The 19,471-nt window shown below is 55.2% G+C and overlaps 1 protein-coding gene across 1 annotated transcript in view; it reads left to right on the top strand.

Annotated features, from left to right (window-relative positions):
- Nucleotides 1–19,471, top strand: part of NECTIN1 (nectin cell adhesion molecule 1) — a 59,968-nt gene that overhangs the window by 29,249 nt on the left and 11,248 nt on the right. The window contains exons 2-3 of the mRNA XM_037505449.2: nt 18,057–18,407; nt 18,905–19,207. Coding sequence (XP_037361346.1) covers nt 18,057–18,407; nt 18,905–19,207 — 654 coding nt within the window. The remainder of the gene's footprint in view (nt 1–18,056; nt 18,408–18,904; nt 19,208–19,471) is intronic.

Raw genomic sequence — 19,471 nt, 5'->3', positions numbered from 1 at the left:
TCCATTTGGGAGCCCTGGGCAGGTGTGGAGCCCTGCTACCTGTCCTCACCATTGGCTCCACAGTGAAAGCTCAGCCACTTCAAACCCCGTTTTTGCTCCCTTTCCTTCCAGCTCCCAGAAAGGGACCAGAAGGAGAGCCAGAGTGGGTAGTTCAAATTGGGCTTCAACCCCTGACGCCCACCCTGTCCTCTGGGGATATCCATCCTAATCACTAAAGCAAATCGGTGGAGAACCTGCGAGTGTGGGTTAGGGACTTCCTGCCTGGAAATTGGGGTCTTAGGAGAGAGATCCTGAGCAGACAGGACCTGCAGTCCCATCTTAAAAGGAAGCAGGCATGTAAGAAGAAGCAAGCTCAAGCTGTGTACAGCCACTTTTTTAGCTCTGCAACTCGGCCTCAGTTGAGCCAAATTTGGGCCTCAGTTTCTTCCGCTGTGAAATGGGAATAGCAGTACTTGCTGTTCCATGGACAGAGTGGAAGTGAAACTAACATGACGCCCCAGAAGGAAAATCCTTCTCAGTGCCCAGCACATAGGAGGTGTTTGGTCAGTATTGATGGACATGACTTGCTGCTAGATCCCTGGGAGGCAGGATGCACCCGTACTGTCCACAGTATTTACTTCTTAGGGATGAAGGAGCCTGCAAAGGAGGTGGGGCGAGCCTTGTAAAAACTTAGGGACATACTCAATTTGTCCAATCACTTTGAAGATGAAAAGTTGCTGTGAGTTGCCAACCATGCTGATGGGACCAGGGCTGGAGCAAAGATGAAGAGACACAGCCAGGCAGAGAGTGTAAAATAAAATGTGTATTTTTAATTGCTTGAGTTCACATCTCATAAAAGGGAAAAAAATAAAGCGCAAGCCCTAGCCTTCCCCTCCCCCCTTTCTCTGCCTTGAGTCAAGAACCAGTTCCCACCAGTCTCTCCAGTTCAAAGCATCTCCCCGCCCTAACCTCACCCCAGCCTCCTTTCTCCACTGTCCCCCCTACAGCCACTATGGAGGGATGGGGGGCTTCCCCTTAAGCACTGTCCCTACCGTGGGTGCTGTGTGTACTGGGGAGGGTGGCACTCAGAGCCACCAGGCCTAATGGGGATAGGAAGGGGACTGGTAGAGGCAGCCCCACCCCCTCTGCTTGCCAGACCTCCTGTTGATTGTAGCTCATTGTCAGGGTGAAGTGGCACAGCTCTCTGACTATTATCAGGCTTTAGCTCTGTTCTTCCCCAGACAATGGAGGCAAGATGCAGCTTCCCACCTTGCCCCTATCTGCAGCCAGCAGCCCTGCTCTGGACCTGTCTGAGCCTGCCGCCAGCAGGGTGGGGGGCCTTGGGCCAAAGACCCACAGAGCCAGCACTGCTGCATCCCCACCCTGGGAACCCACCCTCTCCCTGGTTCTTGCCAGCCCTGGTCGCTGTGTTAGTGAAGGTGGGAGGGACCTCCCCCGCTGCCTGGCCCTCTCTGCCCTCCCCTGACTCTCCCACCCCCCCAGCCCTGACTCACTCCCTCACTTCCCACTCAGGCCTTCTCTCTGGGACGTGTCAGGACAGGGCACCCAGGTTCTGGTCCTACAGGCTGGGCTCTCAGTGGGGGTGGGGCACATAGGGAGGATTTGCTTTGACCTGCTTCTCCAGGCTTCCCTCCCTCCTCCACCCCCACCCCAAGGGGACAGGCGGGGTTGGGGGTGGGGGGTGAACTCCAGAGCACCTCCTGATTATACTGACAAGGGGCCCAGCCTAGGGCTGCTGAGACCCAGTGGGGGGTGGTTGGAGCTGCCCATCTTCACCTTGATCTAGGCCACCCTGAGTCTCTGAGCACTGGGTATGGGGCTCCAGGCTGCCTTTCAAAGACACCATCCCAGAAACCTTCCCTCAGCCAGGAGTTGTTCTTGCCAAGTCTCTCTTCCTCATCCCTCTGGGACCAGGAAGGTAAAAGAAGGCTCAAGCGACTTGGATCCTCGCCTTGACTTTTCACTTTATTTATTCATAACCTCAAATAAGTCACTTCCCCCTTTATTCAGCACCTACAAAATGGGTGGCACCTTCCTCTGGGTCATTCCAGAATTTAAGATCCTCATTAGGGTGGACAGGGCTGGAGGCGCAGGGTGATGGGCTTGGCCTGACGTTCCCACATGTGCAGCCTCTCAGCCCTCCTCTTACAGAAAACTCTTCCTTTCTGCAAATAATCACGGCGTTCTCCCAGGAACCTGGCCCCCTTTGATCATGAGCTTCCTAAGAAGTCTTGACTAAAAGATCCCCGTGACCTGAGAAGTTACACTTCCCTGAGTCTGTTCTCTGAGGTTTGACTCCAGCCTGGCTGGCAGTTCACAAGCAAACACTTAGGGCCGTCCCACCACGTGCCCAGCGGGGGCCCACGAGGTAACAGTCCCCAGGCAGTGCCCAGCTAGCTCGGAGAGCTGACCCTGTGGGACTTGAGGACAGCGGTGGCTGAGTGTTGACTGTGGATAGGCGTTTCCACAGGGGCTGGTGTGGAGGGTGGGGACTTGGGAGGAAGGGCCGGGACAGATTGTGAAGGCTGATAAAGGAGCTCAGATTTACCTTTGATTTACCCCAAGGCAGTAGAGAGCTGGGACAGGTGTGACAATAATCTGATTTGTATTTAAATCCGCTTATTAGGGGTGTGCCTCAGTCTGACCACTTCACCTGCCTGAGTCTCTGTCTCGCATTCAAGGCAGACAGCTCTTAGACCATTTTTGTGAGATTGAAATGAGATGTAACCATGCTTCTTAGATAGTGAGCACTCATTCAAGGTGTGCTATTTCTGGCCCCTTCCAGATAAGAAATGGAGGTAGGGGCAACTCCCAGTTCAGCTGCAGTAACAAGGGCTGTATTCTAGAAATTCATAGGAAGGAGAGGCAAATGGATATAATGAGGTGACTGGTGGGAGCAGGGAGGAACGGGCGTGAGGAGGCCCTCCCGATCAGTGGACCAAACAGCCCCCTCCAGGCAGCCTGTCCTCTCCCACCTCCTTCTCACCGCAGGCCTCTCCCTCAGTCTCCTCCCTTCCGAAGTAGTACAAACCCTGCAGGTCACCAAGGAGCAAATGAATCTTTCACCTCGCCCTCCTCCCGATCACTTCGGGATGAGCCAGGAGATGCGCCTAGTGCAGCCCTTTCCTTGCAGGAAGGGACCAGGAGACTGCGGGATGGAGGTGGTGGCCTTTTTGGCCCACCACGCTTTCCTGCTCCAGCTTTCTTTCTACACCTGACCGCCTCCTGGCTTTGATGAGCTATTTGCTTATCTGCTGACCCAGAGGCAGAGCCTTTGTAACCACAACAAGAGAAAGCACCACAGTACATTTCTATGGGCTGGTGTCTGGCTGATAACCGTCCCCAGGTGCCCTCATTTCCATTATCACTTTATTGAGCCATCGCAGGCTAAAGTCACACCTTCCCACCCCTGTTCTCCAGGCCTGGCTCTGCCAGCTCCTCCTGACACACACACAAGCACCGTTCCCACCAACCTCTTGGCAACCTTGGGTGAGTTGCTTTCCTCTGCACCTCTGTTTCCTCATCTGTAAATGGGGACCTTAGACCAGATGGTCCCCATCTAAGGGACCCACCAGCTGAAGGACTGACTCTCAGCTGGTCCTTAACCCCACTTCCGCCGCCACCCCCCAATCTCATTCCGACTTCTCTGTCCCTTTGACTTTCCTATCTATTTATACACAGAATTCACCCACAACATTTTAGTTTTCCAATCGAATCATTAATTACCCCCAGTAATTAAACCCAATTAGCAGTTGTAGGGGCCTTTCCGAGTGAGGAGCCATTAGCCAGGGTAAAAATGAAATGCACGGGAGGGAGAGAGAAAGAAAACCCACCCTTTCCCAGCATTAAAAATGAAAGCAAGAGCTGTGCTGCAAAGCAGAGGGCCCCAATTAAAACTGGGGCCCCGCTCATTAAGCTAATTTGATGCCCTATCCCAGCAGCCTCTGGTGGAGCTGGCTAGGAGATGTGGCCAAGTTCCCTGCTCCCCTGCGGGGCAGAGCCAGCCTCAAAGTGCCCCCTCCAGGCCTCCAGCCCCTGCTTGGGGAGGGGTGTGAAAAGTCTCTGCTTTTTCATTAGCACCTACTGCCCACTTCCTGGGTTCCAGACAGCTGGCAACCCTGGGTGGGAGGGGGTGTGAGCAGGGGTGAAAACTGAGAAGGAAAAGAGTAACAGAACTGTACATTTCTGGGGTCTTGGCAGCCGTTCCCTTCGCTGAGGCTGAGGGGACTCCCCTTACAAGATGATTGTCAAGATGAAATGAGATGATACATGTAAATGTCTGACACATCTGGGTGCTTAATCAATGGGAGCGAGCACTTCCGGAATGCTTGGGCAAGTCTAGTCCTTCCAGGCCTAGAGCCAGGCTTGAGGGTGATTCACGACCACCTCATGTGGAGAATAGGCAGGAGAAGAGGGGACTGGGTTGAAATAGCAGTTTGGGCTGGAGGTCAAGTTTCTTGACCCACTAGATGGGAGGAAAAGGGACTTGTTGAAAGGGCCCAGCAATATCCCTTTGAGACAGGCGTGGGGCTTGGCCAGCCGTATAGACCAGACAGGTGTGGGGTTTCAGGGTTTGGCGGTGCTGCCAGCAGGCAAGGGTCCTGTGTATCATGTGCACTCTCACCTATGATTCTAGGGCTCGGTGGCTGGGTGTCTGCCACTTGTCTCCCAGGAAGACGAGAGGAGGAGGCCATGGGCAGCCCCTAGTAGTGACTGCCCAGGACCAATTGACTTAGATGCCTGTGTGACCTTGGCAGATTCCTTGACCTCTGTTTCCCCATCTCTAAGCTGGGGGCTGATGGTACCTAGTTCCCAGAGTTGTGAGGATTAAGTGAGTTAATATATGTGAACAGTCAGGCCTAGAGCTGGCACAGGTAGCTAATCCACATGCTTACTGTTGTTGCCCTCGGTTATTGGGGCCAGGCACAGAAGGGCACCCTACTGTATACTTTCTTTCTTAGGGAGCAAGAGACCCTTGGTTGCGGCTGCTAAGGGGAGGGGCCCGATCTTAGGCGGGTTGAAGGTGGCAGGCGACACCCTTCCCAGACTTGGCAGGCTCCCACCCCTGCCGTGCACATGCCCTGCCATCACACGCCCATACCACCAGCTACTACTGGGCTTTTAGAGACCACTCTGGGCAGTGTGGTGGGCAGAGCAGGGAGGGCGTGGGAATGGGAAGGAGAGGGCGGCAGGGAAGGGAAGCAGGTGGCCACAGAGCCTGGGCTGCATCCCTGCAGCTGGGCGCCATGCCCTGCTGCCTACGTGCTAGATGTCTCTGCAAGGCAGGACCAGGAGCAGGTCCTGGCATGCCGGGCCCCTACCCAGTGACTCCTGAAAGCCCAACAAGTCTGAGCTGGAAGTGGGACTGGGTGAGGCTCCTGGTAGATTCATGTCGGGCAGAGGGATAGCAGAGGAGCGGGCAGGGAGGAGGGGAGAGACCCCACACTCGAAACTGACTCTGTCAGTGACGGAGACAACAGGGAGAGCAGTGGGGTTGGGAGGAAGTGATGAGACTTGGGGTTCCCTTCACCCCACATGCCCCTGCCTGGAGGGGCACGAGGAAGGCAGGCCGTGACAGCAGCAGGGACCTGTTCCTCTCAGCATTTTGCCAAGAAGTGGCTGATGATTTCAGTGCTGCCGAGAACGGGGAGGGGAGGAAAGGAAGAAGGTAGGCAGGTGCTGGGAGCAGAGCGAGGCCAGGCAGGGGTCCCAGAAGAACTGGGGATCCCTGTCATTTTTTACAAATGCCTTGATGCCATCCGCATCCCAGCCAAGCCAGGTGGACATGCTTAGGCCCATTTTTACAGGTGAAGAGCCTGGATTTAGGGAAGGTTGGGGGACTTGTGTGTGGCATCCATTGCTCATGGGCACCGAAGCTGATATTAACACCAAACACTGGGAAGTCGGTGCCCACCACCACCACTTTCAGGGACAGGGGCCCGGATGTGTCCGCAAGGCTCTACTGTGGGGAGAGAGCAAGATGAGCCTGGGGCACAGTGTCCGCCATCAGGCAGATGCACCCACACAGAGGGCTTCCAGCTGAGCCTTTCCCTGCAGCGCCAGGTCAGGACCTTTTGGAGACCCCATTTTCTCTGTGCAGTCCAGGGAGGACTGTGAGGTAGAAAGCACTGTGTGAACCATAACTGCCTTCCTTTTGGGGCACCACCAAGCTGAGGCTGAGTTGACTTTAGTGCTGAGATCACAGCCTAACATCTGGTTCTGCTTCATTCTGTGGTCAAAATCAGGAAGAGGTGAGCACTGGGTTTAGGGTCATACCCAGGTCTTGTGGTCTACACTAGCATGGAGATGTGGGCTGGGACTAGTCTCGGGGGTTACATTGATGTGGGGGAGGATGCTTTGGGGTTAACCTTGGGGTGAGTAGGTGAGCTGGGTATTATAGAGAAAGTTGTTATATTTGGAGAGGTTGGGTCCTTTTAGGGGACCGAGTGCCTGTGGCTTCTGTTAGGAAGAGAAAAGTTCATTTGCACTTGAGTTTTGGGCTGGAGAGAAAATGAGGGCTGGGGGTGGCAGCTGAGCCAGCATGAGTCAGGTATGAAAAAGAAGTGTTTTCTGACTATGGTGGAAGGACCATCAAGTGACTGTCTCTCCCCTTCTCCCTAAGTCATGCACACCTCTGCACCCATATCCAGTCCACCCCTGGTCCCACTCACATGTTCCCCTGACATAAGCCTATATTTCTGCAGCATTGGGAGGGCTCTTTGTAGGCTTTGGGTTCTCCAACCAGCCAAGAAAGCACAAGGACTAAGGGTTGGCCTCCTCTCTACCCCAGCCGACCCAGGACCCTGATCTGCTGGAACCTGGGGCTCCTGCCTCTTGGTCCACCTGCACCTCCCTGCTGGACACCCTTTAGGGGAGGCTCCTGGGGCAACACTAGGTGAGGAAGTTCATCAGAGAGAAAACCTGACCCCCCCAACCTTTGCCAGTTCTGTAGCCTGCCTACTCTTCATGTCTTCTCGCTCAGTCCTGCCCATTAGAGAGATTTAAAGCTGCCCAGATTGTATCAGATTGAGACTGCTACCCTCCTACCTAAAGACCCTGGTCCAAGACCAGAATTCACAGGATTCATAGGATGGCACGGAAGGCTTTTTTTTTTTTTTTTTTTTTTTTTTTTTTTAATAGAGACAGCCCTGAATAGGGAAGTGTAGAGAGGGAGGCTGGGACCAGGTGGCCAACACACACATCTGGGGAGGGCTGTGCTGGGAAAGGAGCTCCTGCTGCTTCTCCAGCATCACTCTCCTCCTTCCAGGACCTCATGAGTGCAGGTCCAGAGGGGGCTCCTCTGCAGGTGCCCGAGCACCCTGCTCCTGCGCCCCCTGCAGAGAGCACCATGGCCCACCTGGCTGACCCTGTGTCCCATGAGTGAATCCCCATAGCCTGCTTCGTTCTGGTATTATCTGTCTAGTGACAGGTTCCAGCCTTGCCTGGGAATATTGTCCAAGCTAAACCTCCAGCTGCTGTTTGAAGGACCAGTAGCAGGTCTGCAGAGGACAACCCCTCCTTCTCAGTCTCCTCCTCCTTAAGCTACTTCAGAAATAGGTAGGAAGAAGAGGTTGCTTTAGGCCCTAGTCACTGACCCCTCCAAGGGCCCAGGAACCCACTGTGCTGTGGCTACAGAGTGTCTTTGCATTTCAGCACCAGGAACTGTCGACCCTAAGTCCTTCCTGCCTTCCTTCCTTCCAGAGTTGCCCCCAGCCCAGTTTCCCCCTTAGTCTTGCTGGCCTCCCCGGGCACAGCCTGCTGAGCTATGCAGGTGCCTCTCCTCCTTGCCTAGCAGCAGCAGTGCCCTGGCCCACACCCTGAAGCCCAGACTGTCCCTCCCACTGCAGCCAGAGTCGCTCCTGGCAGGAAGAATCCTGACCAGAAAGCCTGGCCTAGGAGGAGCCCCCAGAGGCAGGGCTGGCAGCCCACGTGGAGGCGCCAGGGTGTGGAAGGAGGTGCCAGGAGCCACAGATGCCAGCCCGGGGTGGGACAGCACAGGGCTGGTGCTGTAGGGTCCAAATGCCACAGGGGAGGGATGGTGTGTGCCTGTGCGCGCGCGTGCCCGAGCCGCAAGGCTGGAACAACCTGTGTGTCTGCAGTCAGGCCGCCCGTTAAACGGAAAGACGGAGGAGAGCCAGGCCGGGGGTGAGAAGAGCAAACGGCAAAACTTAATGACTTTAATATGAAAGAATTTGCCTCTAATTAAGCACAAACACTCCACTAATGCGGAGAACACATGTTGTGGATTTCACTTAAGCAGGAACCAAATGAGGTGAAAATCCTTCTGAAATGATAGCAGTTTACCAGCCGAAGGAAGAGCTTGGTTTCTGCTGGCAGAAACACAGCCGGACCCCTTGTCTCTGCATCCTCCCTGCCTACCCTGTCCAAGGCTTCCAGCCGTACTTGATGCCTATCTCCCCGGCTGTGTGTCTCTCTCCCTGGCCCCCTTCTGTCCTCTGAGCACTTGCTCCTTACTGCATAACCCATGTTCTGAGTTTGGAGTTGCATTGTCCATGCCAACACTCAGGGACCTCTTGATCTCCCCGCCCCCGCAAACACTTCCTAGTGCCTCTCTTCTATGGAGCCAAGACCAGGCTCCTCAAAGGGAAAGCCCTGCACCCCTACTCTGACCCACCTTTGTGCCAAGACTCCTCCCATCTGGGGTGCCCTCAGCCCTGGTCTTCACGCCCATCCCACCCACAGCTGCCCTGCCCACCCATCACACACTCTGCAGCCCTGTCTGAGCTTCATGCCGCTTCTTCTAGACCACTGGGCTTGACCAGAGTTGTGTTTGCCCCCTGGGAACACTTGGCGACATCCAGACATTTTCAATTGTCACCACGAGGGGCTGTTGGCAGCGTGTGGGTAGAGGCCATGGACACTGCTAAATATCCTAAAACACACAGGACTATCCCTCCGGCAAAGAATGATCAGGCCCACATGTCCATCATGTGGAGGTCAAGACCCCTGCTCTGGGAAAGCAGCCTCAGCAGAGCCAGACCTGCTCAAGATCACGGTGCACTGGTAGAGCTGGGATGGAAACGAAGTGGCTTCTTTCCCTTATGCTGTAATAACAACAAAAACACAACCGCCTGGGCCGCATAACTGTGTACCAAGCCCCGTGCTAAGAATGCATAGGAACCACCTTATTGAAGCGTCACGCCAGCCTGAGGAGGTAGCATTGTAATTGTCCTCATTTCATGCATGAGAAAGCGAGGCACAGAGAGGTTGATGCTGCTTGCTCAGACCCCCAGCTAATTAGCAGATACAAGTCCAGGTCTGTCTGAATTCAAAGTCAGGGCCCCCAGATGAATTACTCTCAGCACACCCACCGTGTTCCTCTTAACCCCTTCCCTGCCGGCCTCCCACCCAACCGTTCCCTCAGCATGAGCCTTGTCAGGCACCATGTACCTCCTGGCTGCCTTCCCCTCCCGCCCAGGCCCAGCCCCCAGCCCTTGGTGCAGCCAGCTGCCTGGAGCCACCAGGGCATCCGTATTGCTCAGGAGCCCCTGGTAAGAGGCAGATCCAGGGACCTCCGCTTCCAAACAGGTGGTGAACATCAGCCGGGGACCCACGGGGCTGAGATGATGCGTATGTCAATACTGAGATTTTAGCGGCTCTCACAGGGAAGCCTGGGGAATTCTCCCTCTGCTTTCTCCAGCAGCCCCCAGCCTCTCCCTCCCCCACAGTAGCCATCCAAAAAGGACACTGCCTACACCCCAAAAATGTGCCATTCAAAACACACCCTTGCTGTGGGAAATCCAGGCTCTGCGTGTATCTGCTGCAGCTGGGGTGCAGAGTGCTGCTGACTGTTGCAGACTCCAGGACCTGTCTGAATCCTGGCCTCAGAACCACAGGCTGCAGGCCCTGAAAGGCCAGGCCAGGAGAAACCCAGGCCATGTTGGGAGGGGCGCAGAGCTGGGAGAGTGCGGGCTTTGCAAGGGCTCAGATCTCGGAGCAGGGCCTTGGGGCTGCAGCTTGCTTGGGTGCAAAGAATATTTTTCACCTTATGGTCTGGAGTGAGGAAGCCAGAAGGACCGGGTGCTAGAAACTGGGGCAGAGGAGAGAGGAAAGGAATCAAGGAGGGGCAAGAGGGGAAGCAAGTGGAGGCTGTGGGATTGGAGAATGGAGGTGGGGGCAAGAGGTCAGGCAGTCCAGCACACTTTTGGGGTGTAGCTTCCTGGTTTCAGTCAACAAGGAAAAGATTCAGACCCTGACCTGCTTCCCTTCCATGCAGATGTGAGGTCTTACCTTCTTGCCCTACCTGCTGACTCCATGTGTGGGCTCCTGTGTGCCCCACCCCCACCCCCTGCCCATGGCTACGATGCAGTTTCCAAGAAGCTGCAGTCAGACCTGAGAAATGGCTCACCCTGACCCAAGACCCCAGCTGGTTCACAGCCTTCTGCACTAACCATTCGGGTGCCCCTTTGTGCTTAACTGTTTTGCCAGGTACCGGCTAATGTCTGGGCCCCTCTGCTCCTTAGGGGAGATGCTAGTAAGACAGGTGTATGCTCGGGTACTACCAGACCCTCGGGTGCAGGTACACTTTACTCATTGGAGGGGTCTGAGGTCATTCAGTTAGGATGAAGAGGACTTGGGCAGGTGGCACCACATGCATTTTGATCAGTGGTAGTAACACAGCTGGGCGCTGATAGCGTTGTTCCATGGAGCCAGAGAGAGCAGGGAAAGGAGGTGGCTGGAGGCTGGGGATGTTCAGAGCCCATGAGGACTTCAGACTTGATCCTGAGGGCTGCAAGGAGCCATGGAAGGATTTTTAAATCCAGAATGATCTATATTTTAGAAAGTGGAGGACTGGTTAGAGGGGCAGCCTGGAGGCAGGGAGGTGGTGGTCTCATTACTGTACCGTGATAGACTAGGGCAGAGATGAGTGTCCCAAGGGCCAGGCTTGTAGAGGAGGAGGGGAGAGGTGGGAAGGTTGAGGTGGTGAGTACTAAGGTTCAAGAGAAAGGGCTTACTGGGACTTACTTCCTTATAGTAGATTCCCAGCCCAGGAGTGGTGAGAAAATAAGGAAGTGAGCCTGCTGGAGGGGAGGGGAGGGGAGAGGAGGGCTGGGAGGACTGGGGATTGGCGTCTGTGGGGAGGGACAACAAAGATGAATTCGAAAGCATTTTGGAGCTAGTGTCAACTGCGCTTGGTGACTGTGCAGCTGTAGAAGTGCCTATGCGCCACCCCCACCCCCACCCCACAACCTGCTGTCCTGCATCCTGGGCTTTCCTGCCATCCCACTTAATCTGGGAAGTCTTCCTGGAGGAGCTGGGCAGTACACAGAGGTAGAGCAGTCACATGATAGAGAAGTTTCAGAGATTGAGCAAGGGAAGGGGCAGAGAGAGAGAGCTGGGCAGATGTCCAAAGTACAGCCCTCCGGGGTCATAGGGTCCAACATTCTCATTTTAAAGTAAATAAGCCAGAGGGGGATCCGCCCAACCTAAGGCCATATAGAAAATAGTGACCAAGTAGCAAAAAACAGAGTCTTCCCCTCCCAGTTTCCAGTAAGTACCATCCTCCCCACCTCCAGGGGGAAGAAATGTAGCAGGTAGGGATGAGCAGTAGAGAGGACCAAGAGGTGGAACCCTGAAGGCTTCAAGCTGCTCAGCTTCACCTGCCCTGGGTCTTGGGGACCACAGGGCAGCCCACAGGAAACAGGCCTTTAGGAAAGGCGTCCAGGGATCCCTGCCCCTTGAACCTCCGTGGGAGACAGCAGAAGCCCACTCCCTAATGCATCCCTGTCCCCCAACCTGTCCTGCTAGGTTTCAGAGCGAGTCACAGGGATTGCCAGAGCAGCCCCCACCGCTACCACCAGCCTGGGACTTCCACGCTGCAAGGAAGCAGGGCCGGCCCAGCCTGTCTGGAAGATCCTGGGCTCCCACTCCAGCTCCTTCTCAGGGCTTTTCCCAGGCTGCCGCGCCCCCTCCTCTCCCACGCACTGTGCTCACCCGCCCAAGGCGCCAGGCGCCAGCCCCACAGCCCATCATTAACCAGCTCCATGTGGGGATTGGGGGGGCATCAGCCAAGAGGAAAACATTGGCAGTTTCTGTGACCCCAAATGCAGGGTGGAGGCGCCTGGGCCTGGACAGTAGCAATTAGACCCTGACTGTAGAATCATGGGATGTTATCACCTCTGCTGGCAAGGTGGGTGTGGAGGGGACTCAAGGCCCCAGGACACCTGGAGCCACTGGCAGGCGAAGTCCCCACACTGTAGGCGGCAGGGACGGTTAACGCTGGCTAGCATGGGCCCAGGGCAGGGGCACTCTATGAGGGGAGGGGAGGGACACTGGGTCAGCTGCTGCTTATCCATTTCTTCTTCCAAAGCCCTCTGCCCTGGCACCCCTGAACCCCATTCTGGGTGTGGAGAAGAGCCTACTGACTGGAGAGACAGCCTGGACACTGGGGGAGCTCCTGGACTAATGGAGAAGCGTGCCCCAGGCACAGATACAAGACAGGACAAGTTCAAAGGACTTCAGGGAGAGCCCTCCTCCTGTGGGTTGGTGCTGGCAGAACGACTGGTCCAGGTGGCACAGGCCGGCAAAACCTTCCCAGGGAAGGGACCCCAGAAAGGGGATTCCTTCCCGATCACCCTCTTTCTCAACAGCCTCTCCCCCAGGTGGACTGACTTTAGCTTTGTAAAGGGAGGAGCTGGCCAGTGTGGGAGCTGACATTTGGAAAGTAGCTGCCCTGGGAGGAGGGAACCTATCACCTTTAGGTCACTGGGCTGACTCAGCAGGGTTTCGGCTGGAGGTCCCCACCCCCCCTTTCCCATGAGTGAGTCATTCCCACTTACACTTAGCTGGCTTCTCACCGGATGTCCTCTTCTTGCCAGTTCCGGGAGGGGAGAGGGTGCATCCCTGGAAAGCCCTATCATTGGGTCCCAAAGGATATTGGCTTCAGAGAGGCCCATGTTGGGGAGCCCAGTGCCCCCACATTACGCCAGGCCAAGCTTGCCATTTCTACCCACCCACCTGAGGGCACCCAGGCAGTTTCAGGAAAGGAATAGGGGACAAAAGGGGTGGCCCATGCTGGGAATCCCCAACCCCCCCCTGCCCCCCCCCCCCCCGCCCAGTCTCAGTATGCTTGGCTAGGGAGAAAGGGGTCTGAGGTTTCAAAGAGCAGGAAGAAATGGCTATGGGGAGCAGAATGCCCCCCCCAACTCTGGGCCACACCCCACTGCGTGGGAACTGGTGGCCTCAGCCTGCAGATTAGCTCCGTGGTGGGCAGGGCAGGCGGGCAGGGCCTTGGGGAGCAGGTTTGTCGGCCACAACTGAGGAGCCTTTGTGTTTTGTTGCTGAGCTTGGGCTTTTTTGCAGGTCCATGACGTCTCGGGGGGCCGGCCCCACGCCTGCCTTGTTGGCTCAGCACTTCAGGGAAGCCATGAAGGCAGTCTGAGCTGCCCAACCTGAGTTCTAGTGGGGAAACTGAGGCACCTGACCACAGGTCGCAAGCCTCTGGGCCCCAGACCCTGGAGCTCTAGGGTAATCAGGGAGGATATAGGCAGTGCTGAGGTCAGGGAAAGAAAGAGATGCCGTCCTTTGATCTCCCCAGATACATGAACTCCTCTGCCAAGAGCACAGGTTCCCCACCTCTCTGGCTCCTTCCTGCTCTGTACCTCTTGCAGGTGCTCCTACGTGGGTTCACAAAGCCCCTATTTCAGACCCACCTGCTAACCCAGTGCAGGTGCTGTGGCGGCAGTATCATGACTGGCATTCACACCGCTTCTCAAAAAGAGCGATGGAGGCACTGAGATGACATTCCAGGGGGGACATGACCCAGAATGAGACCCTGGACAGCTAGATTGAGAATCAAGTCTATTTTTATGGCAGGGTAGGAAGAGCACCACTGGCTTGGGTGCTACTGTTCTGTGTCCCTGAGCAAAGGGCCCAACTGCCCCAGATCCTGTTCTCTTCCATAAGACAGTAGCTCAAGCTCCAGTATGCTGCCATTTTAGTGGTCTTGGTTCCCACATCTGGAATCACCTCTGCTTCCCATGAGGAAAAGGAGAGCTAGAGACATCAGTGGACCAGTTCTCAGTTCTTGGGGGTCCAGAGAGTGTCAGTAGGCTACCCTCTAAGCCCTGGACCCTGTCAGCATCAGCCAAGACAGGATCAACTCAACCCAAAACCAAGCCTTGTCCTTGCCTCTATGGTAAGGAAAAGAAAGATACTGTCTTTTGATCTCCCCAGATATATGAACCCAACCCCTCAGCCAAAGACACAAGGACTTGTCTCTATGGGGGATGGGGGAATACACACTAGATACACAAGCCAGGAAACTGAAAACAAAGTAGGACAGACTAAAGTTATGTGTGCCTTGGGTATGAACAGTGATGTCAACTGAGGGATAAGAATCAGGAAGGGCTTCCTGGAAGTGGTGTCCTGAGAATACCCAGTGCAGTGCCTAGTGCTGAGTAGGTGCTTGATAAATATTTGTTGAATGAAGTTCCAGGGAAGGAGGTGTACTACTGCATAGATGAAAAATGATGGTGATGGTAGGGGTGAGAATGAGGATGAAAATGGTGATGAGGATGATGATGATGACGTTGAAGATGGTGATGACGATGACAGAGGTGATGAGGATGAGGTATGATGGTAGTGGTGGTGATGATGGTGACACTGATGGGTGAGAGGGAGTCTCTGGGGTGCCTGAGACTTTTGCAGCACCCCAGCCCTAAGGGAAAGTCTTCAGATCTTTCTGATCTCCCCAGCACCTCCCAGTTCCAGAAATCTGGGATGCTCACCCCCCATGATCCCAAGCCCCATATTCCAAGAGCTCTCCTTTGCCCACCCTCAGGACCACCTTCCCTCACGTCTGTCCTGCTGACAATGAGCCATGGGCAGAGGGACCAAAGTCACAATGAGTCTGACTGCTCCTCAGCATCTTCCCGCCCTGGGGCAAAAGGGGCAAGGTCCGGGGGCACCCACTTTGTACCCAATGAGAAGGCACACAGGCACTTTCTTCACTTACCCACCATTGTGGGATGCTTCTGGAGAACCCCAAAACAGATGTTGGGGGGAGGCTGACCCTGCCTGGTGAAGCACTGATGGGTGAGAAGGAGTCTTTGGAGTGCCTGAGACTTTTGCAGCACCCTCGCCCCACACCCTACCCCAGGCACTGTCAGCGACCTCCCCTCCTGGCACGCTCAGCCCTGAAGGGTGAGGTCACTGCTGAAGATGCGGTGGATGAATGTCAGCCTGTGCGCCAGGCTCTGAGCCCTGCCTGTGCCCACACCTGCAGTGGAGAGGAGACGGGGTCACAGCAGGCATGGTCCAGCGGTGGACCATGTCCTGCTGCAGGTCCTACCGTGCCCAGGCACCATTCCCAGGATGGCTCCTGGTGCCCACACCCCACCCCCCACCCTCCACCTGTGGCCCAAGCCCTCCCAACTGGCTTTTCCTGTTCCTGGCTTTGTGTGGTGAAAGTTCCCCAATTATACCCACATTATCTCAGCTGCTGGCAGCCTCCAGCAGACTTGGTGAGTGGAGGCTGAGGGGGTAGGAGGGACAGGGAGCACCCGATTATCCTGCTGGGAAGGGCCTAGGGCCTCACCGCTTGCCAGCTGTCCACTCAGCAGGAGTTCCAGGCTGTCTGGCCCACTGACCTCACTGCTGGGTCGTACTAGGGTGTGGCCACAGCTGAGCTGGACTGCAGGTCAGGGCACCAGACAGTCGGATTAGAAGGAACCACTGCAATTGGGGAGCTCAACCTGCTCTTTTGTAGAGGAGGCAGATAGGACTGTGGAGGGGAGCCAAGGTCCCAAGGTGAGCTCCAGATGGAGCCAGACTGGAGCCCAGTCCTGCTGACCCCTGGCAGGTGCTTCCCATCCTATTCCCACCAGCCTTCAGTGCTAGGGAGATGTCAGAACACTGCAGACTGACAGGGGGAACAGCTGGAGGGGTGGGGTAGGGACACCCCACTTGGGCCTTGAAGGACTGTGTGGACATGAACATAGGGAAGCCATGAGCATCAGGGAAGCTATGGAGTGTGCCAAACACAGAGGGACACTGTGGGGACCTGGAGAGAAGGAGTAAGGGGGGCAGCATGACGGTGACCATGGGCTTGGGAGCCCTCCATGCCCTGCTTCTGGGTCTCTACCATGCAGGGACAACTGTGAGCTCTGAATTTCCACTCTTGAACCCCATACCCCTTGGGGACCATTATAGGTCATCCCCCTGTCTCAGGGTCAGTACAGGGCTAGGCATTGATATGACTGATGGCATTCAATAAATTGAGTGAGTGAAATAGGATGCAAGGACATGAAGCATACAAACACATGGCCAAGGACAGAGCTTGGACAGTGGGGGAGCTGCTGTCCCAAGTTAAGGGGACTGAGCTAGGTTCAGACATACTAGATGAAATATAACAGTTGCTGGGGAGACTCAAGGGAATTTTTCATTCACTTGATGCCTGATCACTCCCTCCCTACAAGTCTTTCCTCTCACGGCTTCTATTGCAGTCTGTCTGGCAACAAGTATTTAGTAAGCACCTACTGTATGCCACATGGTGGGCAGGCCCTGGGGATGAAGTGATGGAAAAGACACAGACCCCTATCCTGGAGGGCTGCACAGTCTGGTGGAAAATTCAGAAGAGTCAACAACCAGATTACAAGGCAGGAAAGACCTGGAATAGCAGAGCAGGGGTGCACCCCCAGGGAGCTGGCCTGAATGGGGTCTCCATAGGTAAAGAGGGAAAAGGACCTTTCAGAACTAGGGAACTGCATGAGCAAGAGACTAGACGTGTGGCATCAATAAGCTCTGTACTCGGGGGCTGGAACTGTATTGCTGGTTATGACTCAAGTGCTGATAATAGACTTAGCAAATGATTGAATAAATGGGGGAACAGACAGAGGGAGGGAGGGAGGGAACACGGTTTGTTCTGAGGAGGAGCCCAGGCTGATTTGGTGGGGAAGCATGGTGTGTGGAGAGAAGTAGACACGAAGGCAGGGTCTAGGTGACAAGGACATTGGATGCCAAGTAAGACATAGACTTGACTTCTAAGGTAGTGTGAAGGTCGAAGAGGTGGAGCCCTGTGCCACACCTGCCTCTCTCTGCCTGGCTGGGTAAGAGGGCCCACCCAGTCAGTGATGTCCAGATCAAGGGACTTAGCCGTGAGAGAGAAGACAGCAGGAGTGGCCATAACGATGGCAGGCCCTTGTGCGCCGCCCTCCCACCCCCCACCATGCTTCCTGCTTCCTAACAGTTTCTCACCCATCATACAGTGGGTTCTTCTGGCAACTCTGTAAAGTAGGGAAACCGGAAGGATAAGCCCCATTTATCAGATGAGGGAACGAAGGCCTAGAAGTACAGCAGCTAGTGTCCCCCCAGGCTGGGGCTTTACGGGGCAACCAGCACACTCATCTGCCCTTTTCAAAAATAAGAGTGTGTGGGCCTCCCTGGTGGCGCAGGCAGTTGAGTGCAGTGCTGTGAAGCTGTCTGCAGCCTCTGCAGTGCAGGTTCCATCCCAGCCAGCTATGGAGATACCCACATGGCACACAGACCTCTCCTGTCTCGCCCACTGCTCCCCTCAGCAGTGTATTTCAGTCAGTCTGCCTGTTCTGTTCCCCACTCTGTCTCTGGTGAATCCTCTCATTCTCCCACATATCTGGCCTGTACCCCAGTTCTTGTATGCATGAATAAATAAATCTTTAAAAAATAATAATAATAAGGGTATGTGCCGCTGTTTGCCACATGGGGCCATGTTGATAAATACCACTAGCTGGAAAGGCATTTATGGGACAATCAGTGCAGTATGATTCTGATTTCTAAAAGCAAAAAAAAAAAAAAAAATCGATGGTTACGTAGATACAGAGAGAAAAAAGTAAAACAGTTATTTCCTACAAGATTATCAGTGACATTTCTGAGTGGTGGGATCTTGGGTTGTTGTCATTTTCTTCCCAGTACTTTTCACTGTTTTATGGGGTATTTTGACTATTATTTTTATAATCAAAATAAAATAAATAACGACTGCTGGAACGAAAAGGCGGGTACACAGGGAGTCAGGTGGGCTGTGCCTGGCTCTGACCACCTCTGTCATCTCCCCTGACCAGGCACCCACGCCCAGGTAGTCCAGGTGAACGACTCCATGTATGGTTTCATCGGCGCAGACGTGGTGCTACACTGCAGCTTCGCCAACCCCCTGCCCGGCGTGAAGATCACCCAGGTCACGTGGCAGAAGGCCACCAATGGCACCAAGCAGAACGTGGCCATCTACAACCCAGCCATGGGCGTCTCGGTGCTGGCTCCCTACCGTGAGCGCGTGGAGTTCCTGCGGCCCTCCTTCATCGATGGCACCATCCGCCTCTCCCGCCTGGAGCTGGAGGACGAGGGTGTCTACATCTGCGAGTTCGCCACCTTCCCGGCGGGCAATCGCGAGAGTCAGCTTAATCTCACTGTGATGGGTAAGCTGCTTCCCCTTCCCTGCCGCTGCAGAGGTTGTGACCCAGGGGCCTGGCCATCCTCAGTGGCCCCAGACATCTCTGTGGGTGGTCATGCTCCCAGTGCTCCCAGGCAGGGCGCTTCCAGGCCCTTCTTGCCAGGCTGTCCCACAGTTCACTAAGGCTTGGGAGTGGGACTTTAGCTGTGGGCAGAGCTGAGGCTCACTATTCGGAACGCACTATGGGGGGGAGGCCAGGAGGCAGGCAGAAGGATCAGACCCCATGGTAAGGAAAGTTGTCATGTGAGCTGCTTGCCTCAAATTGCAAAGATGCAGGAAGACCAAAGGGGATACAAATAGCAAAGCAGGTAGAACATAGGTCGGATGTGAAGATGTGCTGGGAGGGGCTCAGGTGAAGCACTGCCAACAGACCAGGATGGCCAGGGTGACCTGAAGCCTAGGCCCTCGCATCTTGGACAAGGCAATAGAGCTAGTCCCATGGCTCTCTTTGGTTCCCCACAGCCAAGCCCAGCAACTGGATAGAGGGCACCCAAGCGGTGCTTCGAGCCAAGAAGGGGCAAGATGACAAGGTCCTGGTGGCCACCTGCACATCAGCCAATGGGAAGCCTCCCAGCGTGGTATCCTGGGAAACGCGGCTGAAGGGCGAGGCGGAGTACCAGGAGATCCGGAACCCCAATGGCACAGTGACGGTCATCAGCCGCTACCGCCTGGTCCCCAGCCGGGAAGCCCATCAGCAGTCCCTGGCCTGCATCGTCAATTACCACATGGACCGCTTTCGGGAAAGCCTCACCCTCAACGTGCAGTGTGAGCCAGGGCAGAGTGCCTGGTTCGGGGGAGGGGCCTCCAGGCATGGGCACCCCTGTTCCTTCCACTTCTTGCCTTTGCTTCTTCTCTCTGTCACTCCCCTCCCTACTTCCTCCCTTTCTTTTAAGGGGGTGCTTTGTCCTCTCCTCCTCTTTGCTGTATCTCCTCCTTTTGCTCATTCTTTCTCTCCTTCGCTGTTGCTTCTGCTGAGGTCTGGTGATCTCCACCCTCCCTTCACTCTTCCATTTCTTCGCGCTCGCCCAC

The sequence above is a fragment of the Talpa occidentalis genome, unplaced genomic scaffold (assembly GCF_014898055.3).
Source record: "Talpa occidentalis isolate TD23 unplaced genomic scaffold, MPIMG_talOcc4v2.1 talOcc4.12, whole genome shotgun sequence".
Lineage (NCBI taxonomy): Eukaryota > Metazoa > Chordata > Mammalia > Eulipotyphla > Talpidae > Talpa > Talpa occidentalis.
The sequence above is the reverse complement of the archived record's forward strand: the minus strand, read 5'-3'. Positions and strand labels throughout refer to the sequence as shown.